At 49.0% G+C, this 27,266-nt stretch overlaps 1 protein-coding gene across 3 annotated transcripts in view; it reads right to left on the bottom strand.

Annotated features, from left to right (window-relative positions):
* Positions 1–27,266, bottom strand: part of SCAF8 (SR-related CTD associated factor 8) — a 1,826,711-nt gene that overhangs the window by 1,077,376 nt on the left and 722,069 nt on the right. For all 3 annotated transcript variants that reach the window (XR_013596231.1, XR_013596230.1, XM_078649179.1), the window contains exon 16: positions 2,357–2,513. Coding sequence is in view for 1 of the 3 variants with exons in the window: in XM_078649179.1 (XP_078505305.1) it covers positions 2,357–2,513 (157 nt within the window). In the remaining 2 variants the exon portion in view is untranslated. The remainder of the gene's footprint in view (positions 1–2,356; positions 2,514–27,266) is intronic.

The raw sequence follows: 27,266 nt of genomic DNA, 5'->3' as shown, positions 1-27,266 counted from the left end.
AACTGGGATCAGGGGAGAGTTTTGTTCATTAGAAGTAGCTTCACTTCTTTTTTGAAAGAGGAGATTGAAGGGCTAATTCTAATTGACGGGCAGGGCGTTCCAGATCCTAGGTGCTAGGCCTGAAAAGATGCAATTGTAGGTTTCCCCCCCCCCCCGACATTTTTGTGGTTTCAGTAGCAATGTGTTGGTGCTTCTCAAAGTTCTGCTACACCCTGATAATTCCAGTTTATTGGATAGATACTTTGGTGTGTTGAAGTGCAGGGCTTTATGTGCCATGCAGGCAATTTTTAGTTGTGATCTTGCCTCATAAGGGAGCCAGTTCAGTGCCTTTAGATCAGGGTTGATGTGGTGGTTCTTTTTGGAGCCGGTGGTGAGTCTTGCAGCCGCGTTGAGTGAGGCTCGTAGTGGAGCCAGACTGGATCTCGGTAAACCACTTATGGTTGTAATCCCATAGTCTATTCTGGGTATCACTAGAGCTTGTACAGCTGTTTTTAAGTCGTCATCGTTGAGGAAGAGTTTTAGTTTTCTAAGAATGTTCATATGAAAGTGTGTTCCTCTGGTGGCTGTGCTGATGTGTTCCTGCATGGCGAGATTCCTGTTTAGTGTTATTTCCAGTGATCTTGTGGAATCTATGATGTGTGGTGTGCAGTTGAAGGCTGTTAAGTGTGTCATCCAGTTTTCTATGTTGCCGTGTCTTTGTGGTGGGGAAATTAAGAGAAAGTTTTAAGTGCATTTAGTTTGAGGTGTTTTTTTTGTTAGCCAGTTGTGGGTTTTTTGCAAAGTTGTGTTGAGTGGCCGGATATCATCCGAGGATGATAATTTTAGGTATAGTTGGGTATCATCCGCATACATGTGGTAATGAACATTGGAGGGTTTCAGAATTTCGATTACGGGTTCCATGAATAGATTGAAGAGGGTAGGTAATACGGAGGAACCTTGAGGGACTCCCAGGATGACCAGGGAGGTCGTGGACAGTGATTGGTTAATCTAGATTCTTTAGTTTGGTTGTCTGGGAAAGAGGCAAACCACTTAAGGACAGCAAAAAACACAGGCGAGGTAGTGGTGGATACAAGGTCGCACCCCATACCAGATTAAAAGATGGCCTAGTAAGGTTGATGTTAAAAAATAATCTAAACACAAGCAAGTACAATTGGTGCCACTAAGGGTAGGATAGCCCACTACCTAAGGTATCAGTAACACAAGAAACACAAGTGACTTGCAAGACACGTATGCAAAAAAAACCTGGCAGTCATAATATTTCACATTGAATTAAATATAATAAGTTGTCCATCCACCGAAAAGCACAAAGATGAGGAGAGATTCCTCCTATTACAGGAAAGACAGAGGATATAGTCAGTTGATCATTCATTAAATGATTTATTTCGTAATAACACAAGGTTGCAAGGACTAGCGCATGATAATTTGTTAATACATTCTTAAAGCTTTTTTCACAATGTGAATGGTAGTCCAGTCCTTGTTGTAAAGAACACGGGAAATAGCCAACACGCATTTCGTCACCACTGTGACTTTCTCAAGGCTCCAATGTTCTCAAAATATACGCCGAGAATGTGGACGGCTCAGCGGGCATGGTCGAAGAGATCCTTTTGGATCAGCATTCAAAGTTCTGTTGTGAAAGTGGCTACTTCGCTTCGAATTCCGTTCCCGCAGATTATTTCAGAGGACCTATCCTCATGGAGGATCGTATATATGTGTTTACGTTAGCAGCAAAGATACTTAGTCGCGTTACCAATAGTCAGTCAAGTAGCTAGGGAACTATGATAAGACCCTCATTATTAAGTTTGTTTGTTCACGTTTCGTTGGATGGACACCTTATTATACTTAATTCAAAGTGAAATATTGTGGAAACTTAAGGACAGCACCTGAAAAACACATTCTGTGTTCAAGAAAGTCCAGGAGACTTATGTTGGACTGTGTCAAAGGCTGATGATAGGTCCAGGAGGATTAGGAGGCAGGATTCGTTTTACTGGTAACTGGTATAATGGTTTCTGGTTTCGGAAAAATACCATCAGCGAATGAACTACCTTGGTAAATGGAGAGGTGTGTGCAGTTTAAAGAGTTTTCACACAAAAAATAAAACTAAATGCATTTTTTCGATGAGACATGTTTGTGCTGCTCTCAAATTAAGGTTTTAGGAAGTTGTTTTCAGATCAAGGCACGGTCAATCCAAAAAAGGTAGAGAGGGAAGGCTACCAAGTCTACTACTAAAAGCTTTTTTTGTGTTGAAGATTATACAATATAAAATGAGGAATATCTACATTAACAGAAAGAACACAGACTTGCACATTTGGGGTCAAAGAGTAGTAAGGACATTTAAAAGTCCATTAAAGCCTCTTACCAGGATTTATAGTCTCTTGATCAATCATGCCCCCTTCAGCGAAGCTTTTTAAGTCATCCAACTTCACCTTCTCCCAAGGTATGTAGGTAACACCCAATTCAGCATCCCAGAATTGCTTGTAGGACATTTTCACACCTTTGTTCAAAGCCCAAGCAATCTAGGGAAAAGAAATACTGGTCAAACATGTGCACTAAAAGTGTACAAACTCTCACACACTGAAAGTCTGTTGAATTCTGCTATTAGAGCAGGACAGACCAACGCTACATGCACAATTACAGGACATTGTATACCTTGGGTCTGGAAACACATTAAATACTTAAAAGATAGCAAGAGGATGAGAGTTGAAGGCATTTAAGTACCTGATAACAGGTGTCTGGTATCAGCTGAGAATCTTTGTTGGGGATACCTTCTGACTAAATGTGACAATGTACATATCCTCTGCAGGCGAACATGCCTGCCAATATTTGTTAAATGTATGTGGAACAATTAAATATGACAAGACAAACAAGTTACTTACCTTCAGTACCAACAAAAAAATGGTTACTTACCAGTAGGAGTAGTTTTGCAGCTTGAAGAGTTTTCTTGATTCAAAGGTAGTGCATTTTCCCACCATCTAGTGGTTGCATCCGGAATTGTCGGTTTCCTTTTTCTTTTCCTCTGTGGGGCATCGGCCCCCATTTGGTGCTAGGTCCATCCCATTTTTGAGTATTAGATCAAGTAATGAAGAATGGAGAATTAAGTTTTATTTTTTAATATTTGAAAACAGGTTTTAATGAATTCGATCTACCCGTAGGATGTTGGAATGTATTTTATTGCTGTATGAAATTGGTTTTAACTATGATGGAGGATATGGAACATCATAAGTACATATGGAAACGATATGTGGTTTTAGTAATTATTTTTATAATTTTAAAATAAATGTGTATTCCTTGTGGTTTAGAGATCAATGATCTAAATAAACTTAACATTTTGACTTGACTTGACCGTCCCATTTTTAGCGCCAGAAGGCGCACCCGAAGTTCCTGTGCGTGGTAGCCATCTTCTGATTCTTTTTTCCCTTTTCCTTCCTACTTCCGTGGTAAAATAGAGTAGGTTTTCAATTTTCTTGTCTTTAGATCTTTGTTTCCCATTAACATGATCTTTTCTTCCACCCGTTTGCATTTCTCTTCTGAGGGGAGATGGGTGGGGCACATGTGACTCCAGAAAACTCTTCAAGCTGCAAAACTACTCCTACTGGTAAGTAAGGATTAGTTACTTACCTGTAATCCTAGTTCTCTTCCAGGGGTATCCTCATCAAAGTCATAAGCATTAGAATATTCCCGCCCATGCGCGGGACCCCGGAAACACTAAATGATATGTGCCCCATATATATATATATATATATATATATATATATATATATATATATATATATATATATATATATATATATATATATATATATATAACTATATATATATATATATATATATATATATATATATATATATATATAAGCATCTATATATACAAATAAGCAATTGCAGCCAAATAAACATCAGAGCTGAATATGCAGTAAAGAATTTCCATTATACATGAAAGAAATGCATTAGAAACATGAGAAACAACAGCAAAGCTTGTTTAGAAACTGTTTTAATGCTCAAAAAACAGTAGAAATTCTCATAAACCACTGAAAGCATAGAAAGCTCCCAGGCTGCATTGCAAACACCCAGCTAAAAAGACTGAACAGCTAACCTGTAGCTGCATAGCAGCAAACTGACACTGCCTTTAAGGCACTCCTGAACCCCAGCTTCCCATCATGCCCCAGGGGAGACAGTCAGGTCTGTTCTTTGCGGAGACTGAATAAACCATGGAACATAGGCTAACTATATCTCCAAACAAACAGCAATCCTTTGTCCGGGGAGGCGGGAGGGTTGCTTATGACTTTGATGAGGATACCGCTGGAAGAGAACTAGGATTACAAGTAAGTAACTAATCTTTCTCTTCCAGGGGATCCTCATCAATAGTCATAAGCATTAGAATAGAAAAGCGAGCCTCACCTCATCTCCCTTCGGGCAAAGGAAAATACTGATAAGAACGCTCGGTCAAAAACCCAAGGTAGGATAGAGCCCTATCCAAACAGATGCCTCAAAGAGGCCTGGACCTACTTGAGCATCAGCCCTGGAATCAGATTCTAGGCAGTAGTGCCTCGTAAAGGTATGAACTGATTTTCAGGTCGCAGCCTTGCAAATTTCCGACATAGGGACGTCATGCAAGAAAGCCACTGTGGCCGCTTTGCCCCTGGTGGAATGCGCTTTGGGAGGTAAAGGTAAGGGCCTTTTCGCCAGCTGGTACGCCATGATGATACAGGATACAATCCATCTAGAAATGGATCTTTTCACTGCAGAAAACCCTGTTCTCATGGCGGCATAGTTGACAAATAACTGGTCTGTCTTTCTTATACCTTTAGTACTAATAAGGTAAAATTTAAGTACCCTCTTGAGGTCTAGAGAGTGAAGAACCTGCTCAGCTGGGGATGCAGGATTAGGAAAGAAAGACGGTAAGGAAATGGACTGATTGATGTGAAAATCAGACACCACCTTCGGGAGAAAAGAAGGATGGGCCCTTAGCACTACTCTGTTGTGATGGAACACAGTGTAAGGCTCATTGGTGCACAGTGCCTGGATCTCGCTGAGTCTGCGAGCCGATGTAATGGCAACCAGAAAGGCTGCCTTCCAGGACAAATGTTGAAGGGAAGCCCGATGTATAGGTTCAAAGGGGGGACCCATCAGTTTGGACAATACCAAATTAAGCTCCCAAGGAGGAGAAGGGCTTCGAACAGGGGGGTAAACTTTCTTTAGCCCCTGTAAGTCGTCCTTAACCACTTGCATCTGGAAAAAGGATGGCTGCGTAGGAGACTTCCTATAGGCCGTAACTTAAGACGAGATCTTGCCAAGTGTAGGAGGTAAGGGAGAATAACATCCTCCTGGCCCTTGGTCAGATTCAGGTGACGATCCCTACACCAAAGAAAAAACCTCTTCCACTTAAACGCGCAAGACGTTCTTGTGAAGGGCCTTTTGGCTTCTCTCAATATATGCATACAATCAGGAGGCAGATTCAAATGTCCGTATTGGAGGACCTCAGGAGCCATGCTGTTAAGTTCAGGGAGGGAAGAATGGGATGAAGAATCCCCCCCCCCCCCCCCCCTTGGACAGAAGGTCCGGCCTGCAGGGTAACCTCTTGTGTGGAAGTACAGACAGATGAAGAAGGTCCGGTGTAGGAAGGTTGACCCCTGACTATGGTTGCCCCCAACTTTTTGCCTGGTGTTTTGCTGGTTTTCTGACTTAGTTGACCTGAGGCCCTGCTGTTCAGGACCCCAGGCCTACTGCTCTCTCTGTAAAATGGATTCCATGTACCTTAGGTACATATCTAAATTGGATACTGAGCCACCTTATCAGTCCCTGTACAGTGTACCCTAGGTACCCAGGGCATAGGTGTACCCAGGGCCTACCAGGGGCTGAAGCATGTATTATGCCACCCCTGGCTGGCCATCCAAATCTGACACAACTGGCTGCTTGACAGCTGGGGCAAGGTGGTGTAATCACCCTTTGCTTTAGATATAGTATACCTATATCTAACCCTAAAATGGACACACAGATCTCCTATCAGTCACTCCTATGGCAGGCCTTAACAATCCTGAAGGCAGAGTGCTTGGAATCGTGTGAGATGGTGCTCTGGCACGAGCTGAGCCTGTCTGCGGCTTTCGGGATCCATCCCTTAGCCGTTTCCATGATATCGCATACCATATACTCTTAAGTGCATTATAATCCTCGCGGTTATGTGCCAACTCTGGTATCGCTTTATCAAAACATGTCGAGTAAGGTGTCATACGAATTGGAATACTAACCCCTCGCCAATTCTGGCGACGGGGTTAGCATTCCACCCTTCTAGAGGGACACGACATGCCTGTAACCTATAACCCGGTTAAAAGTCAGACAGAGCCTTAGCATCCACAAAATGGATGCTGCCACCGAGACACAAGTCTGCCCTCCTGCTGCTGGGAGTCCTCCCAGAGCAGGAGATAAGGACAAAGGGTTTCCTGCCAGGGGCGGTGCCAGCACCGTCCCAGACAGGGTTTTGTGTATTGTAGGTAGGCAGGGCTTTAGAGGAAGGTGACTGCACGTGGCACCCCGGTGCTCACTGTGCATAGGCTGGCTGGAACCAGTTCCAGGGTCACTCCAGACCCTGTGCTGGGGAAAAGCCCGCCAAGGAAGTGGGTGTAACCACCCCCCTCCTAGTCCCACCCATAGGGCAGGACTTAGTCGCGTGCCAGCCCCTTTTTACAGGATAAAGGTAGAGACTGGCCCCCTTCCAAATCAGATCATCTTTGAATCCTGAAACTACTTTCTGCGAAAGGAACTCAAGACTTCTTCCTAAGATTTCTCCCTTGTGACTAAGGAGTAGTCACCCTGCATCCGCAGGCACCATCTAAGAACACTGCGGTCTGCTGCAAGTCCTTCCTCCGGAATCCGACTGCCCAGCTCGACGAGAACCGGCTTCCCTGGCACCTCTGACCTCTACCCACCTCTACAGCCCAGCTGAGAACCGTGGGTGCGACGAGACCTCAAGGGACCGGCCATCTGCAAGACTGCACGACTTCTTTCCAGCAAGCCCGCCGAGTGAATTCCTGGTGAGTGCTTTGGGGTCCGAGAAGCCCCCACCCTGAGCAGCTCCAGCACCGAAGAGCAGCCCCCCAGCATCTCCACGATCTGCGTGGGGCCCTTCTGCTTTCCGCTGCTCACCGCGTTGTTTGGCTACTAGCCCGTTGGCTTGTGGCCTCCCTGACGACGCCCGACGACATTTCTGCTGCTGGTCTGGTTGCTCCAGACTGGCCCTTGCTCCCTCCCAGAAGAGGAGCACCCCGGACCCTCCTGGTCCACTCAAGACGCCATTTTGAGTCCACCGCGTGGGCTTGAATTAGCCAAAGGCTTGTTGCCCAATCCTGGGTAACTTCGACGCCAACGACTTCATCCTCCGTGGGACAGCTCGCACCTCCATCCTGGTCGCCGACAACGCCTCCTGGTCCGAGAGACTGCAGAGCCCAGCAGCGCCCACTCACCTGACTGCGGTGACTTCGCCCGGTGCCATCCTGGTGCCCACTTAATCACTGGCTAGTGATTCAAGAACTTGGTCCCCTCTGCTTTCAGGTTTCTTCTTCCTCGATCCAGGCTTGGATCCAACGAACTTTCCTTCACTGGTCGCCTGCCAGCAACTTCCTTCTTCCAGGCTCCTGGTCCGGCAACGAGATCCCCGACGTCTTTTCAGACCTATGCAGCTGCAGCCCCTGGGCTAGGTAACTTCGGCACTTCGGTGTCCCAGCATAGCCTCACTATCCTAGGGTCAGGATCCACTGTCGTTTTCTTCCTACCAGGTCGGGTTCGCCCGTGAACACTAACTTTGCCTTTTCTAGCTTCCATAGACTTTGTCCCGCATCCCGCGTGAGAGTGCACACTCTGCACCCGAGTTCCCTAGGCCTCCTGCTAGTAATCTAAAGGTTCAGTAGTCCAGTCCTAGCGATCCCAAAGCCTCTGAGAATCGTTACTTACCTGCTAGTAATTCGCATTCCACTTTGAAAGTATATGGTTTTTCGTGCCCCTCGGGCATTCGTGTAACGTGCTAACTTAAAAGTATTTTCGTAAGAGTTTTGTTGTGTGCTTAGCACCCTGTCCTCATAAAGAGTACAGGGTTGTTGTGATTCTAATAAATACATTGTTTATTTTCATAACACTTGTGTGGTGTCCTTTCACTGGGTGTTCAAGGGGTAATGTGATGGTAAAACAGCTGGCTTAACACGCCCTCTAGAGTCTTAGCCTTAGACTGCTCGTATCCATGCTACTAGGATAGCTGGTCTATAAGGTTGACTTACAACCAATCATCAATAAGGGTTGTTTGGACTGATATATAGTGATCACTAGAATAGTGAGCACTGCACATCAGGCCAACTTCTCACATTGGTGAGCAGCGGTTGGGATTTGAGCTTGCTGTTGTTTTACCACACATGCCCTAAGAATATCTTGTGAAAGATCACATAAGTACTAAAGGTACATATAACTTAGCTTAGAATACTCTGAGTTCTACTGAACCAGCTGTTGTAGCTCCTAGGGCCTAGCACACCCTAAACTACAACTCTAGCAAGGGATCAGTAGGCAAACATATAGTGTAGGTAAGTGCACCACTTACACCTCACTAGAAAAGCATGTCGACTCAGGGGGACTCTACTGAGACTCCCCTGGTCAGTGTTGACCCTCCACAGGTCACTTCAAGATATGCAGCTCTCAATTTTCAGGAGATGAGGCAACTCTGTGTCTCCAGGAAACTGAAGCAGGGGTCTAACCCCACCATTCCCTTTCTGATAGGTCTCTTAGAGACATATGATGCCAGAAAGCTCTCTCAGTTACATGAGAGCATGCCAGCCTTAGAGGGAACCTCTGGGGATCCAGACCTCCCCAACACTGATTCAGCAGTTGAGGAGGAGGATGAGGAGGTACTCTCTGGGGATGAGGTAGACAAGGGTCTTGAGGTAGTCAGAAGGCTAACTAGGACCAACTTAGACTTACTTGGGCTAGGATCTGGGGGCCCCCCAGTACTAACCCGAAGTGGGCCTAACCTTGGAGTTAGGAGAGATAGATCTCTTTCTAGGGACTCCAATAGATCTCTGCACTCTAATGCCTCTTCTCAGGGGAGAAGGAATCCTCCACAGAGGAGATTTACTTCCCCTCAGAGAAAGGAGCATGAGGCTAGGATGAGACAAGCTGAACTGAGGATTGAAAGGGAAGAAATTGCCCTGGCCAAAGAGAAGCTTGCCCTGGCAAGAGAGCAGCAGATGAGTGGGCTAGCTCCCACTGGTGGCAGCAATCTCCCAAGAGATAGAGAGAAGGGTTTAGATACTAAACACCTGACTAAAATAGTGCCCCCCTTCAAGCAAGGGGATGACATCCAGAAATGGATGGCTGCTCTGGAGAGGGCCTGCACTGTGCAGAACATTCCCCAGAGTCAGTGGGCAGCTATACTGTGGCTCTCCTTTGATGGTAAAGGTAGAGATAAGCTCCTCACTACTAGAGTTGAGGATGCTAACAATTACCAGGTCCTGAAAAATGCACTGGTTGATGGGTTTGGTTTAACCACTGAGCAGTACAGGTTGCTGTTCAGAGACACCCAGAAAACTCAGTCTCAGGACTGGTCAGACTTTGTTGATTGTGCCACTAAGGCTTTGGAAGGCTGGCTACTGGGTAGTAAGGTTACTGATTTCAAGGGATTGTATAATCTAATTATGAGAGAGCAAGTCTTAAATAATTGTCAGAACCAGTTATTACACCAGCACCTGGTAGACTCTGATCTGACCTCTCCACAAGAATTGGGTAAGAGGGCAGACAAATGGGTCAGAACCAGGATTAGGCCCAAGAACCAAGGTGGTGACCAGAAAAAGGAATCAACCAAGCCTCAAGAGAAGGGTGGGAATAAATCTCCAGATCAAACCACATCAGGGCCCCAAAAATCCTCTGAGGGGGGTGGGTCCCAGAATCCTTCCAACAACCAGAAGAAGCCTTATTGTTATCCCTGTAAACAGGTGGGTCATTTAAAAACTGACAGCAGTTGCCCAAAGAATAACAATAAGGAAAACATACCCCCAAGTAACATTCCCAAACCTCCTGTTACTACTAGTAGTAATCCCCCAGGTGGTGGGAGTGCCCCCAAGAATTTGGGTGCATTTACTTTGGGAGTTCCTGGGGACTCTGGCCTAACCAGGTCCCCAAACTTAGATACTCTTGTCTGTGAGACTGGCATGGGGTTTGCCAACTTCACAACTTGTCCCAACACTTTGGGCAAGTACAGACAGGAGCCCCTCATCAATGGTATAAAAGTTGAGGCCTATAGAGATACAGGGGCTAGCATCACTATGGTGACTGAGAGTCTAGTCCCCTCAAGGCAACTTTTACCTGGTGCCACATACCAGGTGACCAATATTGATGGAGTACAGAGATCATCCCATGGCAGTGGTCAATCTCAGCTGGGGAGGTGTCACTGGCCACAAGAGAGTGGCAGTGTCACCAAACTTGCCTGTTGATTGCCTACTGGGGAATGATTTAGAGCTCTCAGCCTGGGCTGAAGTAGAGCAAGAAACCCATTCTAGAATGGTAAACATCCATGGTAAGGTTAGTGGGGCAGTGGTAGCCACAGCCCCAGTCCAAGATATCCTCCCTGAACAGGTCAGGAGGGTTGTGCCAGTCACAACCCAATCTCAGACAACTTCCTTCCCAGAACAGGTTGTCAAGGCTGTGATGGTCACAGCCCACACCCAAACTGAGCCCCCTCCTGAAAAGGTTGGGAGAGTTGTGATGGCCACAGCTCAAACTCAGACAGATGACAGTGTTGTGAAGCCTGAAACTATGGATCACTCCACTCAGACAGAGAGTATTGAGGAGGAAGAGAAATCTCCCTCCCACCAGACTTTAGGAAAGGATCAGCCTCCTCAGGGAACTGATCTGACCCCTTGTGAAGAAACTGCCACAGAGGTAGTCAGGCCTAGCCTGGCAGAACCCCTGATGTCAGTGGACCCTTCCAAAGTGGGACCCAGTCTGGAGCAGGTAACCTGCCCCTCTCTACCCTGCCTCAGTCAGCCCAGGGCTGTAGAGGTCAGGGAGGCCAGTGTTGGACCCCAAAGGGCCCCCTGTCCAAAAGAATTTCCCAATCAGCAGATTAAGGGCACTGAAGCTAGTAGTCCTAGCCAAGTGAAAATAAAACATACTCCTGAGGGATCCCCCTTAAAAATAGTTAGGGACCTCCCACAGATGGACACTGTTGGGCACAGCCAAACTTGGGACCTGAGGGCCCCAGACCTGACCTGTCCCTCCAGTAAGCCAAACAGAGGGACCCAACCTCCAGCTGTAGGTAGCCAGAGGTTGACCCTGAGAGCCCAAAACAACTCAGTCTTGGAAAGAAAGGCCTATATGGTGGAAAATGATTGGAGGAAGCCGAGCCCAAAATTAGTGGAGCCTCACTTCAGTACTCCATTTCAGCACCAGCCTTTTTCTTTGACAAAACACACCACAGGTAGAGATTCCCTATGGTGGAGACCCTCAGACACCCTTAGGGTGAGGGATTGCTTAGTGGACCATGACATAGGGGGTAACCATGCCAGTGCTGGTACTTCCTTAAATGGCCACTTAGGCAATATAGGCTTACCTGGACAAGGATAGCCTTATCTCCTTTCGTTTGGGGGGGGGGTTATGTAGGAAGGTTGACCCCTGACTATGGTTGCCCCCAACTTTTTGCCTGGTGTTTTGCTGGTTTTCTGACTTAGTTGACCTGAGGCCCTGCTGTTCAGGACCCCAGGCCTACTGCTCTCTCTGTAAAATGGATTCCATGTACCTTAGGTACATATCTAAATTGGATACTGAGCCACCTTATCAGTCCCTGTACAGTGTACCCTAGGTACCCAGGGCATAGGTGTACCCAGGGCCTACCAGGGGCTGAAGCATGTATTATGCCACCCCTGGCTGGCCATCCAAATCTGACACAACTGGCTGCTTGACAGCTGGGGCAAGGTGGTGTAATCACCCTTTGCTTTAGATATAGTATACCTATATCTAACCCTAAAATGGACACACAGATCTCCTATCAGTCACTCCTATGGCAGGCCTTAACAATCCTGAAGGCAGAGTGCTTGGAATCGTGTGAGATGGTGCTCTGGCACGAGCTGAGCCTGTCTGCGGCTTTCGGGATCCATCCCTTAGCCGTTTCCATGATATCGCATACCATATACTCTTAAGTGCATTATAATCCTCGCGGTTATGTGCCAACTCTGGTATCGCTTTATCAAAACATGTCGAGTAAGGTGTCATACGAATTGGAATACTAACCCCTCGCCAATTCTGGCGACGGGGTTAGCATTCCACCCTTCTAGAGGGACACGACATGCCTGTAACCTATAACCCGGTTAAAAGTCAGACAGAGCCTTAGCATCCACAAAATGGATGCTGCCACCGAGACACAAGTCTGCCCTCCTGCTGCTGGGAGTCCTCCCAGAGCAGGAGATAAGGACAAAGGGTTTCCTGCCAGGGGCGGTGCCAGCACCGTCCCAGACAGGGTTTTGTGTATTGTAGGTAGGCAGGGCTTTAGAGGAAGGTGACTGCACGTGGCACCCCGGTGCTCACTGTGCATAGGCTGGCTGGAACCAGTTCCAGGGTCACTCCAGACCCTGTGCTGGGGAAAAGCCCGCCAAGGAAGTGGGTGTAACCACCCCCCTCCTAGTCCCACCCATAGGGCAGGACTTAGTCGCGTGCCAGCCCCTTTTTACAGGATAAAGGTAGAGACTGGCCCCCTTCCAAATCAGATCATCTTTGAATCCTGAAACTACTTTCTGCGAAAGGAACTCAAGACTTCTTCCTAAGATTTCTCCCTTGTGACTAAGGAGTAGTCACCCTGCATCCGCAGGCACCATCTAAGAACACTGCGGTCTGCTGCAAGTCCTTCCTCCGGAATCCGACTGCCCAGCTCGACGAGAACCGGCTTCCCTGGCACCTCTGACCTCTACCCACCTCTACAGCCCAGCTGAGAACCGTGGGTGCGACGAGACCTCAAGGGACCGGCCATCTGCAAGACTGCACGACTTCTTTCCAGCAAGCCCGCCGAGTGAATTCCTGGTGAGTGCTTTGGGGTCCGAGAAGCCCCCACCCTGAGCAGCTCCAGCACCGAAGAGCAGCCCCCCAGCATCTCCACGATCTGCGTGGGGCCCTTCTGCTTTCCGCTGCTCACCGCGTTGTTTGGCTACTAGCCCGTTGGCTTGTGGCCTCCCTGACGACGCCCGACGACATTTCTGCTGCTGGTCTGGTTGCTCCAGACTGGCCCTTGCTCCCTCCCAGAAGAGGAGCACCCCGGACCCTCCTGGTCCACTCAAGACGCCATTTTGAGTCCACCGCGTGGGCTTGAATTAGCCAAAGGCTTGTTGCCCAATCCTGGGTAACTTCGACGCCAACGACTTCATCCTCCGTGGGACAGCTCGCACCTCCATCCTGGTCGCCGACAACGCCTCCTGGTCCGAGAGACTGCAGAGCCCAGCAGCGCCCACTCACCTGACTGCGGTGACTTCGCCCGGTGCCATCCTGGTGCCCACTTAATCACTGGCTAGTGATTCAAGAACTTGGTCCCCTCTGCTTTCAGGTTTCTTCTTCCTCGATCCAGGCTTGGATCCAACGAACTTTCCTTCACTGGTCGCCTGCCAGCAACTTCCTTCTTCCAGGCTCCTGGTCCGGCAACGAGATCCCCGACGTCTTTTCAGACCTATGCAGCTGCAGCCCCTGGGCTAGGTAACTTCGGCACTTCGGTGTCCCAGCATAGCCTCACTATCCTAGGGTCAGGATCCACTGTCGTTTTCTTCCTACCAGGTCGGGTTCGCCCGTGAACACTAACTTTGCCTTTTCTAGCTTCCATAGACTTTGTCCCGCATCCCGCGTGAGAGTGCACACTCTGCACCCGAGTTCCCTAGGCCTCCTGCTAGTAATCTAAAGGTTCAGTAGTCCAGTCCTAGCGATCCCAAAGCCTCTGAGAATCGTTACTTACCTGCTAGTAATTCGCATTCCACTTTGAAAGTATATGGTTTTTCGTGCCCCTCGGGCATTCGTGTAACGTGCTAACTTAAAAGTATTTTCGTAAGAGTTTTGTTGTGTGCTTAGCACCCTGTCCTCATAAAGAGTACAGGGTTGTTGTGATTCTAATAAATACATTGTTTATTTTCATAACACTTGTGTGGTGTCCTTTCACTGGGTGTTCAAGGGGTAATGTGATGGTAAAACAGCTGGCTTAACACGCCCTCTAGAGTCTTAGCCTTAGACTGCTCGTATCCATGCTACTAGGATAGCTGGTCTATAAGGTTGACTTACAACCAATCATCAATAAGGGTTGTTTGGACTGATATATAGTGATCACTAGAATAGTGAGCACTGCACATCAGGCCAACTTCTCACATCCGGGTACCACCACTGCCGTGTGTGAGAAGTTGGCCTGATATATGATGTTCACTAGTTCTAGTGACCACCTTGTATCAGTCCAAATAACCCTTATGGTGATTGGTTGTAAGTCAACCTTATAGACCAGCTATCCTAATGGTAGCATGGACAAAGCAGTCTTAGGCTAAACTCTTTTGGCATGTGAAGCCAGCTGTTGCAAAAGGACATCAAGAAATTCTCAAAGGAAAAGGTCTATCCATACCTAAAGGATGACTACGTGCCCCCAGGGACCAACCATAATTCAGACTATAACTCCGACTCCAGTACAAATTCCTCCAGAAGGGGCTCCAATAGCGGCTCCGATAGTAGTGGAGAAAATGGTGCTGCACAGATGCCGCCCAGACCGAGAAGAGGAAGGGGCCGAGGGCAACAAAACTACCCTAACTATCCAAACCAAGGACCACTTACCGGGCCCCCCCCTTACTGGCAATATCCCCAGTTTCCCCACTTCCAACCCCCGTTTGCCCCCCAATATCCTCCATTCTACCCCCCTCAAAACCCTACACACCCTCCTTTTTTAGGCAGAGGTTGGGGCAGAGGGCGAGGGCGAAAAAGAGGGAACGCACCGGAAAAGAGAGTACAGTGGGAGGAAGCACGTCCACAAGGGATGGACACGAGGAGTACGAGCCGATCAGGACCACAATAAGCCTGGTAGTCAACCTCTCTGACCGTCTCCTCTCACAGAAAGAAGTGGAGGTCCTACAAAAAGGTTTAGGTTTTGTTCCGACTCCTAAGATAGATCAATTCCAAGAGACTAGGGAACTGAAGTCCTTTTTCAGAAAAGTTAGGTTAAAAGCCTTTTTTGAAGGCAAACCTTGTGAACCGATAGAAGACTCTGGACTACACAATCCATCTACATTCACGCCGCACAATGGAATGGTCCCCCCTGAGGTGCTCACATTCGAACAAGCAGTTCTGAAAGATATTTCTAAATTGAACAGACACACACCACACTGTAACATCTCTAGGGATGAAATGAAAGTTTTGAGATCACTGGCTGATGATCCGCTGGTCACTATAAAACAAGCAGACAAAGGAGGCGCCACGGTTCTAATGAACACCAAAGACTATGAGATAGAATGCAACAGACAACTGGGCAACCAAAAGTACTATACTCCCATCAGTAATGATCCTACCCAACGCTTGCTAACTACCATCACGAGCCTGGTTACAAGCGCAGAGTGTGATCAATGGATCACGAGAAAGGAGGCAGACTTCCTGATCAAAAAGGACCCTAGGGTCCCCTATTTTTACATCTTACCCAAGATTCACAAAGCAACCAGACCGGTACCAGGGAGACCAATTGTCTCAGGGATTGACTCCGTCCTGGAGCCCCTATCGCAATTTTGCGACTACTTTCTGCAACCCCTCGTCAAAAACATTCCCTCCTACATCCAGGACACCACAGACGTGTTACGCATCCTGGACAGTGTTCAGAACGCTGAGGAGATTGATATATTAATTACCCTAGATGTGGAGGCCCTCTACACAAACATTCCTCAAAGGGCCACTCTAGAGGTAATTGAGGAGAGACTAGGCCTGGAAAGGTGGTATTCGAACACCCCACAGTCGTTTATCATGGAATGCGCCACCCTAGCGCTTACAGAAAACTATTTTGAATTTAAGGGCAAATTTTACCACCAGACCCAAGGCACCTCTATGGGCAGTACATTTGCTCCCTCGGTAGCCTGTTTGTATATGGCCAAGTTTGAAAGTACACACATAGACCATGAGTCCAATCCTTTCCGAAATAACATCAAATTGTGGAAACGCTTTATTGACGACATCCTGATCTTGTGGAAAGGGCCCACAAGTTCCCATGAAGCCTTCCTTGAGTGGGTCAATGCATTAAACCCACATCTGAAGTTTACCATGACTTCATCACCCAAGGAGATTGCTTTCCTGGACTTAACTATAAGACTAGACGAGGGGGCGGTAGGCACTACCATGTATCGAAAACCCACCGACCGCAACAGTCTCCTGCACTATAAAAGCCACCATCCGAAGGCCCTGCGCACCAATTTGCCCTTTGGGCAATTCTTGCGTATAAGGCGCAATTGCAGTGATGTGCGTGACTATAAAAAGGAATCCACAATCTTGTCTAGGAACCTTCTTGACAGGGGTTATCCTAAAAGCGATGTTCTGAGAGCTAAGAAACGGGCTAGGAATAACAATCGCGAGGCACTGCTTGAACGCCGGGAAAAGGCCCCGACTGAGAACCAACCCATCACATGTGTGACAACGTTCACCCCCTTGTCTAACCAAATCAGGAAGACAATCAAACACCACTGGGGAATATTGAACACAGGCGACATGACCCTGGAAGACCCCAGGTTCGCCTTCAAGAGGTCACAGAACCTAAAGGATATTTTAATCAGTACCCGACCTAAGAAGGCCAGTAAGGAAACCCAACAGACACTGTGGCATCTTCCCCCGGTCACAGGCCACTATCCCTGTGGTATGTGTGGCGTCTGTCGATACACCATGACAGTTAAAACTATACAGCTCTCTGAGACCTTCACATGGGAGTTGAGGCACCATACCAATTGCAACACCTCACACTGTATATACCTCCTCACGTGCCCTTGTGGTTTGCATTATGTCGGAATGACAACCCGCCCCATCAAAACCCGCATTATTGAGCATCGTAGCAATTTTCGTTGCAAAAAGACACATACAAAGATGTGTAAACATTATGTAGACCAAGGCCATGACGAGGACTCTGTCAAGTGGGTGGTACTCGAGTCCAGCCCTCACTGCCCCAAGAGTGCCCTCTTCCAGAAGGAACAGAGATGGGTCCATCGCCTATCCTCTGACAGACTGGGACTCAATGAAGACATCCCGTGGCACTCACTGTGAGCCACCCGAATTCCAACATATAACATTGTTGCCATGTAGCCTCACAACCAGCATTAGGCTACAACCTGTAATTTAACCTCCCCCCACTGGGTTCAGACCCCTTAGAGAACTTAACACACACTCAAATATGTGGTTTCCCACTACTGTCAAACACCATGACCAGAACTTATGTCACAAAACCTCAGGGGCTGTTCACATACTCGGAACAGACGACCCTTCATTTCTCAACTACTATTACTAATGTGCCATTTACATTTTACCTCTATAGCGTGTACACTCTAAGACTCAATACGAATCCGTCTACAGCACGTTAGGTCTGTGGACTGGCTCAGGGGTATGGGCACTGTCACCCCATTCCAACATGGCCGCCACTCCACTGTCCGACACCACGATGCAGTATGATACTCGCCCCATCACAGTTTTTTACACTGGAGCGTAACCCTGCTCCTACGTGACTTAATCCCCTTACTAACGGGTGCCTTGAATATAGTTTAGTGATGCGCTATTACACATTATAGCCTCCCTAACGCTATAGATCCTCCAGTCTAAGATGGCCGCCCCGTGATCGGCAGGAAACCACGTGACACGCCGATAGGCGGAGACGCGCGTTTCGACCCTTCTCGCCGAGCTCCCATATCTACTCGAGCTCGGCGGAGAAGGGTAGGTCATGCAGCAAAGGCACAAGTGATTAGAGGTGAGTGGTACAGCGGGATGATAGGGCTTTAGACTAGGAGTTCCTTGTGGTTTTAGATACTGCTCACGTACTAATGATTACCTGGCGGTTTGTCTACCTTTTACCCCAGTTTTTGACTTATGGACTCATCCTTGATGCCTTTTCCCGCCGACCCCTCTGGTGGCTGGTAGTTCTTGGTAAATAGGTGAGTGGGCAATATGAGTGTGTTAGAACTAAAGTTCTTATAGAATCAGTGTGTGTTTGCAACTGTTCACCAATACCACCTTGATGCTTGAATGGGTGTTTTCTACTCTAGTGACTGAGGCCAACACACGGTATGAACCCAGGTGCACACTTAAGCCTGGATAACTGCTGCATATTTTAACCTTTTAAACCATTTCACAACAATCCACCTCACCTATTCAGTGACTGTGCTGTGTGCCACACTAGTGACGCTTGGCATACGTAATCACTTAGGCATGCATTGATTGTTACTTGAATCACAAGTACACCTACAGCATGCCACACTACTCACCGTTCTTTCCCATGGCGTGACCTACTTGGTATTTTGCATATTGTTTAATCATTGTTTTTATCTCTTTTCTATGTTTAGGCATAGGACAACCCCCACAGAGGTAAAACAAACACAAACTCACACATGACACCAGCATGTTGTAAATCACCTTTTATAGGTCCTGATGAATCGCGGGTAACTATTGCCCACTGCGAGAAACATGACGACCGTCTTCACCACTAGCCCCATCTAGGTTCACCTGACTATGCTCGTTGACTCCTAGTAAGCTAGCCCCCTGTTTTTTATTTGCAGCGAGGGACCCCCAGAATAAAATTGATTCCGGTACCCTTAGCTACATTTTAATTATCCCTGTTCCACTACCACATACCCCCCTGCCCACACACCCACACCTCACCATAAGGCTGTTGGAAAAAAGATCTCCGCCAAAGAGCCCCTCTTTGAGGTGAGCCCGTCGGGGATTGCACCGCCTCCCCGACGAGGAGCAACCGCCGATGATGAAGCATGACATCCTTCGGGGTGTGTGAGGCCAATCCATCCAACAAAATGGATGCCCTTGGGTGTTACACTTACACCTCTGGTCACGCCAGTTAGTTCTTTCCTTTAGTCATGCTTAGGAACAGTTCAGCAACCCTTCCTTGTTGTAACCATTGATACGGGCACACGCTGTGACTGGACCTTCCACTCCTCTGAGTGGTAAACGGTGTCCGCTGATCTATTGATCATTTCTCCTTCCTCCCTTGTTTTGATAAAAAGCCAGCTGTTTTACCACAATATAACCCCTTGAATACCAGATGAAAGGACACCACACAGGTTGTTACGAAAATAAACAATATATTTATTAATAACAAACACCTCTGAACTCTTTATGAGGTCAGAGGGATAATCACATGACAATCTCTTAGGAAAAATACGATAAGTTGCACAAAATTACAATGGTGCACTAGGGGCACGACAAACCATATACAAAGTAAGTGGAATGTGAAAGTCGATCGTAAGAATGGAGCTGTCCAGAGGCTGTAGGTTCGCTAGGACTACGCTATCTTCACCTTAGGTAAGTAATAGGAGGCCCACGGGACGCGTGTGCAGAGTGTGAACTCACACGCGAGATGCGTAACAACGTCTATGGACAGTACAGTTCAAGTAAAAGGTAAGTACGGACAATCCTGACTAGGTAGGACTAAACCGACTGTGGAACTGGACACTAGGACAGTTAAACTAACCTGGAGCACCGAAATGCTCTCGTTACCTCACCCACGGGCTGCGGGTGCATAGGTGTCAAAGTGCGTCGGGTTCTCGCGTTGAAGTCAATGGAGCTTGAAAGAAAAGATGCTGCAGGCGACCAGGAGGAAGATGTCCGGTGTGATCCAGGGATGGATCAGGGATGCTGAAGACCTGAAAGCAGAGGGGACAATGTTCACAGTCACTAGCCAGTGACTAGGGTGGAACCAGGAGGGAACCAGATGTCGTCGTCGCGATCAGGTGAAGAGTGGACGCTTTTCTCTGCAGCCACGTGGACCAGGAGGTGTCTTCGACGACCAGGATCGAGGCACGAGCTGTCCCACGCAGGCTTTCGCTGTCGGCGGTGTTGGATCCGGAATCGGCGTCAACAGGCCTTGGCAAAGGCAACCCACACGGTGAGTGGAAACGGCGTCTGGAGTGGACCAGGAGGGTCCGGGGTGCTCCTCTTTTGGAAGGGAGCAAGGGCCAGTCTGGAGCAACCAGACCAGCAGCAAAGATTTCAAGGTTCGTCGTCTAGGAGGCCACTAGCCAGCCGGCAAGTGACCAGACAACGCGTCAAGCAGCAAACAAGCAGAAGGGCCCCACGCAGATCTCGTGGATGCTGGAGGGCTGGTCTTCGGTGCAGGAGCTGCTCGGGGCTGGGGCTTCTCAGTCCCCAAAGCACTTGGTCGAGTTTACCTCGGGAGTAGTGCTGGAAGCGAAGTGCAGGTTCTTTCAAAATGGCCGGTCCCACGTGTCTCGTCGCACCCACGGATCTCAGCTGTGCTGCAGATGTGAGTTGAGGTCGGAGAGGTCCGGGAATCCGGGTCTCGTCGGTGTGAGAAGTTGGCCTGATATGCAGTGCTCACTATTCTAGTGATCACTATGTATCAGTCCAAACAACCCTTATTGATGATTGGTGGTTGTAAGTCAACCTTATAGACCAGCTATCCTAGTAGCATGGATACGAGCAGTCTAAGGCTAAGACTCTAGAGGGCGTGTTAAGCCAGCTGTTTTACCATCACATTACCCCTTGAACACCCAGTGAAAGGACACAAGTTGTTATGAAAATAAAGTGTATTTATTTATAACAAGTCTACCCTGAACTCTTATGAGTCAGGGAGCTAAGCACACAACAAAACTCTTACGAAAATACTTTAAGTCGCACAATTTACACAAATGCCCTAGGGGCACGAAAAACCATATACTACAAAAGTGGAATGCGAATTACTAGCAGGTAAGTAACGATTCTCAGAGACTTTAGAAACGCTAGGCCTACAATACTGAACACTCAGGTTAGGAGCAGGAGGCCTAGGGACGCCACGTGCAGAGTGGGAACTCTCACGCGTAAGGCGGGAAAAAGTCTATGGAAGCTAGAACTCACAAAGTTACTGTTCTCGGGCGAACCCGACTAGCTGGGACGAAAACGGGAGTGGATCCGAACACTTGGAGTGTTGGACTATGCTGGGGCACCGGAGTGCTGGATTTACCTAGCCCAGGGGCTGCGGCTGCATAGGGTTCAAGTTGCGTCGGAAACCCACGTTGACGGACCAGGAGCCTGAAGAAGAAGTTGCTGGCAAGGCGGCCAGTGAAGAAAAGTTCGAAGAGATCCAAGCCTGGATCAGGGAAGAAGACGACCTGAAAGCAGAGGGGACCAAGTTCTGAATCACTAGCCAGTGATTAAGTGGGCACCAGGATGGCACCGGGTGAAGTCACCGCAGTCAGGTGAGTGGGCGCTGCTGGGCTCTGCAGTCTCTCGGACCAGGAGGCGTTGTCGGCGACCAGGATGGAGGTGCGAGCTGTCCCATGAAGGTTCTTGCTGTCGACGTCGCTGGACCCAGGATTGGGCAACAAGTCTTGGCAAATGCAAGGCCCACGCGGTGAACCTAAAATGGCGTCTTGAGTGGACCAGGAGGGTCCGGGGTGCTCCTCTGTTGGAGGGGAGCAAGGGCCAGTCTGGAGCAACCAGACCAGCAGTGTTGTCGTCGAAGTTCGTCGTCAGGAGGGCAGCGGTGAGCAGCAAAGAGCAGAAGGGCCCCACGCAGATCTCGTGGATGCAAGGGGGCTGGACTTCGGTGCTGGAGCTGCTCAGGGTCGGGGCTTCTCGGGCCCCAAAGCACTCACGTGAGGATTCCTCAGAAGTCGTGCTGGGCAATCGTCGTGCAGTTTTGAAGATGGCCGGTCCCTCGAGGTCTCGTCGCACCCACGGATCACAGCTGGGCTGATGATGTAGGTTGAGGTCAGAGGTGCCAGGGAAGCCGGTTCTCGTCGTGCTGGGGCAGTCTTGATCCGGAGGAGAGACTTACAGCAAACCGCGATGCTTGGATGGTGCCTGCTGCTGCAGGGTGACTACTCCTTAGTCACAAGGGAGAATCTTGGGAAGAAGTCTTGAGTTCCTTTCGTGGAAAGTAGTTTCAGGATTCAAAGATGATCTGATTTGGAAGGGGGCCAGGTCCTACCTTTATCCTGCAAAAAGGTGCTGGCACGCGACTAAGTCCTGCCCTATGGGTGGGACTAGGAGGGGGGTGGTTACACCCCTCTCCTTTGGCGGGCTTTCCCCAGGCCAGGGGCTGGAGTGCCCCTGGAACTGGTTTCAGCCGGCCTATGCACAGTGAGCACCGGGGTGCCACTTGCAGTCACCTTCCTCTGAAGCCCTGCCTACCTAGGATACACAAAATCCTGTCTGGGACGGTGCTAGCACCGCCCCTGGCAGGAAACCCTTTGTCCTTGCCTCCTGCTCTGGGAGGACTCCCAGCAGCAGGAGGGCAGACTTGTGTCTCGGTGGCAGCATCCATTTTGTGGAGCTAAGGCTTTGTTTGACTTTAACCGAGGTTACAGGTTACATCCATGTCGTGTCCCTCTAGAAGGGTGGAATGCGAACCCCGTCGCCAGAATTGGCGAGGGGTTAGTATTCCAATTCGTATGACACCTTACTCGACATGTTTTGATAAAGCGATACCAGAGTTGGCATATAACCGCGAGGATTATAATGCACTTAAGAGTATATGGTATGCGATATCATGGAAACGGCTAAGGGATGGATCCCGAAAGCCGCAGACAGGCTCAGCTCATGCCAGAGCACAATCTCACACGATTCCAAGCACTCTGCCTTCAGGATTGTTAAGGCCTGCCATAGGAGTGACTGATAGGAGATCTGTGTGTCCATTTAGGTTTAGATATAGGAATACTATATCTAAAGCAAAGGGTGATTACACCACCTTGCCCCAGCTGCCGTGCAGCCAGTTGTGTCTGTTTAGTTAGTCAGCCCAGGGGTGGCATAATACATGCTGCAGCCCCTGGGAGACTTCTGGGTGCACCTCAGCCCTGGGTACAGGGACTTGAGAGGGCCCAGTGCCAATTCAGTACCTGGGTACAATTTGGATTAGAGAGAACAGCTAGGCTGTGGGTCTGATTAGCAGGCCCACAGCCAGGGAAAGTCGTAAACCAGTGAAGCAAAAAGCAAAAATCTGGGTGATCATAGGATTGCAGACCCTACTCTCCTACAGTCGGGCTCTGAAGTCTGGATCCTCGAGGGAAGACGACAAAGGGAAGCCGCTGGACGCTTGATGGTGCCTGCAGATGCAGGGTGGACACTCCTTGCCCACAAGGGAGATTTCTTCAGTCTTCTGTGGAGCAGAACGTCGAAGTCCAGAGTTTCTTCTTGTAAAGTTTCAAGTCAGGATTAATCTAATTTGGAATGGGACCAGCTCCTACCTTTATCCTGCTAAAGGGGGCTGCACTACTGACTAGGTCCCTCCCCTGGGTGGGACCAGGAAGGGGGGTGGTTACACCCCCTATCCTTTGTCTGGCTTCGCGCCAGAACTGGGGCAGGGGTGCCCCAGGCAACTGGTTTGAGCCGGTGTATGCACAGGGCACCTTGTGTGCCCCAGGCATGTCTCATTCCTTTCAGGCCGGTCCTACCCAATACACAAAATCCTGCCTGGGGTGGTGCTAGCACCTCCCAAGGCAGGAAACCCTTTGTCCAAGCCTCCCTCGCTGGAAGGACTCCCAGCAGCAGGAGGTCAGACTTGTGTCTGTGGTGGCAGCATCCATTTTGTGATGCTGAGGCTCGAGTTAACTTTAACCGGGGTTCACAGTTACATACATGTCGTGCCCCTCTAGAAGGGCGGAATGCTACCCCCGTCGCCAGAATTGGCGAGGGGGTAGTATTCCAATTCGTATGACACCTTACTCAACATGTTTTGATAATGTTATACCAGAGTTAGCATTTACCCGCGAGGTTGATAATGCACTTAAGAGTATATGGTATAGCGTTATCATGGAACAGCTATTAGGACTGGGTTCCGCAAGCTGCAGATGGGCTCAGCTCATGCCAGAGCACCACCTCACATAATTCCAAGCATTCTACCTTCAGGATTGATAAGGCCTGCCATAGGAGTGACTGATAGGAATATATGTGTCCATTTTGGGGTTAGATATAGGTATACTATATCTATAGCAAAGGGTGATTACACCACCTTGCCCCAGCTGTCTCGCAGCTAGTTGTGTCAGTTTTAGGTGGCCAGCCAGGGGTGGCATAATACATGCTTCAGCCCCTGGTAGGCCCTGGGTACACCTATGCCCTGGATACCTAAGGTACACTGTACAGGGACTGATAAGGTGGCCCAGTACCAATTGGTTATGTAGCTAGGGTACATGGAGTCCATTTTACAGAGAGAGCAGGAGGCCTGGGGTCCTGAATAGCAGGATCCCAGGCCAACAGTCAAAAACCAGCAAAACACTAGGCAAAAAGTTGGGGGTAACCATAGTCAGATATCCACCTTCCTACACCGTGGCCAATCCGGAGCCACAAGGATCATGGTCATGTCTGATCTGAGGAGCTTGGATACCACCTTCGGGATCAGGGACAGAGGAGGAAAAGCGTAAGCAAAGGTCCCTGACCAGTCCATCAACGATGGAATCTGGACGCAAAGGCATGGCATTTTGCGTTTACGTCGTCTGCGAAAAGGTCTATTTCCGGACGACCCCATCGATGGAAGAGGTCTGCCACCACCTCGTCGTGCAGCACCCAGTCTGGCTGGTCTTCGAAGTGCCTGCTGAGTGCGTCTGCCTTGATGTTTAGCTCGCCTGGCAGGTGCACTGACACCACTGAGATTCCTGGCGAGCAGCCAGTGCCAGATCGCCTGCGACTTCAGGGAGAGGGGACGCTACCGGGTTCCGCCCTGTTTGTTCAGGTAGAACATGGTCGTCGTGTTGTCGGTCTGGACTAGCACCGACTCTGATTCTATGGCAGGCAGAAAAGCTTTCAGAGCTAGATGGACTGTTCGAAGCTCCAGCATGTTGATGTGGTAAGACTGCTCCTTGGTCGACCACCTCTCCTGTATCTGGAGGCGCCCCATGTGCGCCCCCAGCCTTGGAGAGACGCGTCCGTCACTATGGATTGTACAGGGAGGGGCTGATGAAAAGGAACTCCCACCATCAGATTGCGCTGTTGAGTCCACCAGGGAATGGAGGATTTCGCTGCCTGGGAGAGAGATATTCGATCCTCCCATCGACCTGTAGCCTGATCCCACTGATCCTCTAGAGACTGCTGCAAGGGACGCATCCGCGCTGGCGTGAGGGATGAGGAAAATGCACGACGCCATGGATCCTAGCAGAGATGCTACCTGCCGGACCGTTGGGCACTGCACCTGGAGCAGAAGCTTGCATTTCTGCCGCATTGAGGACAGTCTCTCCTCCGAAGGATACACTCTTCCCACGCTTGTGTCCAGAACGAAGCCAAGATAGTGGATGCTCTGAGCGGGAGTCTGCACTGACTTGTCTTTGTTGACATGGAGGCCAAGTTTGTGCAGGTGCCGCAGGCATGTCTGGAGGTCTTGATTCACTTGCTGCAGAGATGGACCTTTCAGCAGCCAGTCGTCCAGATATGGGTAGACGAAGAGACCTTTTTTGTGTAGGAAAGCTGCCACCACCGCCATACACTTGGTGAAGACTCTTGGCGCTGACTTGAGGCCGAAGGGCAGAACCTTGAACTGGTAGTGTTTGTGGCCGACCACAAACCTCAGGTACCTGCGGTGGCGCTTTGCAATGGCGATGTGCAAGTACGCATCTTGGAGGTCCACCGAACATATCCAATCTCCGACTTGAAGATATGGACATATTTGGTGAGGTGCCAACATGCGAAACTTCTCCTTGATGATAAACTTGTTTAGAGTCGAAGGTCCAGAATAGGTCAAAACTTGCCCTCCTGATCTTTTTTGGGGACAAGAAAGTACCCAGAGTAAACTCCTCTTCCTCTTTGTGAAGGAGGAACCTCCTCTATCGCCTGCTTCTGAAGAAGAGTTCTCATCTCTTTTCGAAGCAGAGGCAACTGAGGAGGTCGTGACTTTTTCGGTGGAATGTCCTGTGGACACGCACGGAAACTAAGTGCGTATCCATTTCTCAGTATATTCAGCACCCAACGATCTTTTGTGATACTGACCCACTCTGCTAGATGTTGAGATACGCTTCCTCCCACTGGAGTGGGTAACTGCAGCAGAGGAAGACACTGTTCATGATTTGCCGTCTCTCATCGTGGCAGAGGACTGCTGATGACCTCCTCTACCTCGGTTAGACTTCCCTCCTCGAAACTGAGGTTTGTTCTGGGTCTTGCCTTGGGACCACTGAGGGGTTTGAACCCTCTGTTGAGGCCCCTTGCATTGGTTAGACTTGTAGCGGCGCTTGAATTCTTTCTTCTTCTCTAAACCAACTGCTTTAACAGTGTCGAACTCTGTTTTCATCCGCGCCATCTCTTCTTCTGCGTGAGTTCCGAAGAGAGAAGAACCAGAAAAGGGAAGGTTGAGGATTCTCTGTTGGGCATCAGGTTTCAGGCCTATGAGCCTTAACCAGGCCGACCTCCTGGCGCATACTCCATGTGCGTAGGAAAGGGCAGAGAGCACCGCCCCATCCGCCGCCGTACTAATCCTCTGATTAGCCACCAGGGAACCCTCCGTCACAATCTCATCAAAATCCTTTTGATCTTCTTTGGGAAGTTTGGTTTTAAAACGCTCCAAAGAGTCCAAGAGAGCTCTATCATAACGGCCAAGCAGCGCAGCCGCGCTGGAAACCTTAAGAGAGGAGGCCACAGATGTACAGGCTCTACGACCCCATGAGTTTTGGGATCTGATCTCTTTATCAGGTGGCACAGAAGAGGTGGCTGACACCGCATGAGTCTTTTTGGCAGCCGCCACAATCACGGAGTCTGCAGGTGGTTCTGTTCTGACAAAGACTGGATCCGATGAAGCCGGTTTATACTTCTTTAGGAGACGCGCTGGCACTGCTTTTATAGTCGGTGGCATCAGAAAAGTGTCCAGGACGGGGTCCAAGATCCCCGGGTCTAACGGTAGCAGAGGACGAGATGCCGTTTTTTGGTGGAGCGTCTCGAAAATCACCGTAATCGTGACTTGCGGGACTGACATCTCGATATTAAGTTTCTTGGCACCTCTCTGTAGGACATCATGATAGGTGTTTATATCATCTATGGGAGAGACCCTGGAAATTGGGCTGTCCGATAGTGTGGGAGAGTAATTCCTCCTTGAGGAGCGGGTGGAGGAAGAAGGAGGTGGTAGATGGTGTCCTTCT

This window comes from Lissotriton helveticus, chromosome 6 (genome assembly GCF_964261635.1).
Source record: "Lissotriton helveticus chromosome 6, aLisHel1.1, whole genome shotgun sequence".
NCBI lineage: Eukaryota > Metazoa > Chordata > Amphibia > Caudata > Salamandridae > Lissotriton > Lissotriton helveticus.
Note: the sequence above shows the minus strand (reverse complement) of the source record. Positions and strands in the feature narration are given on the sequence as shown.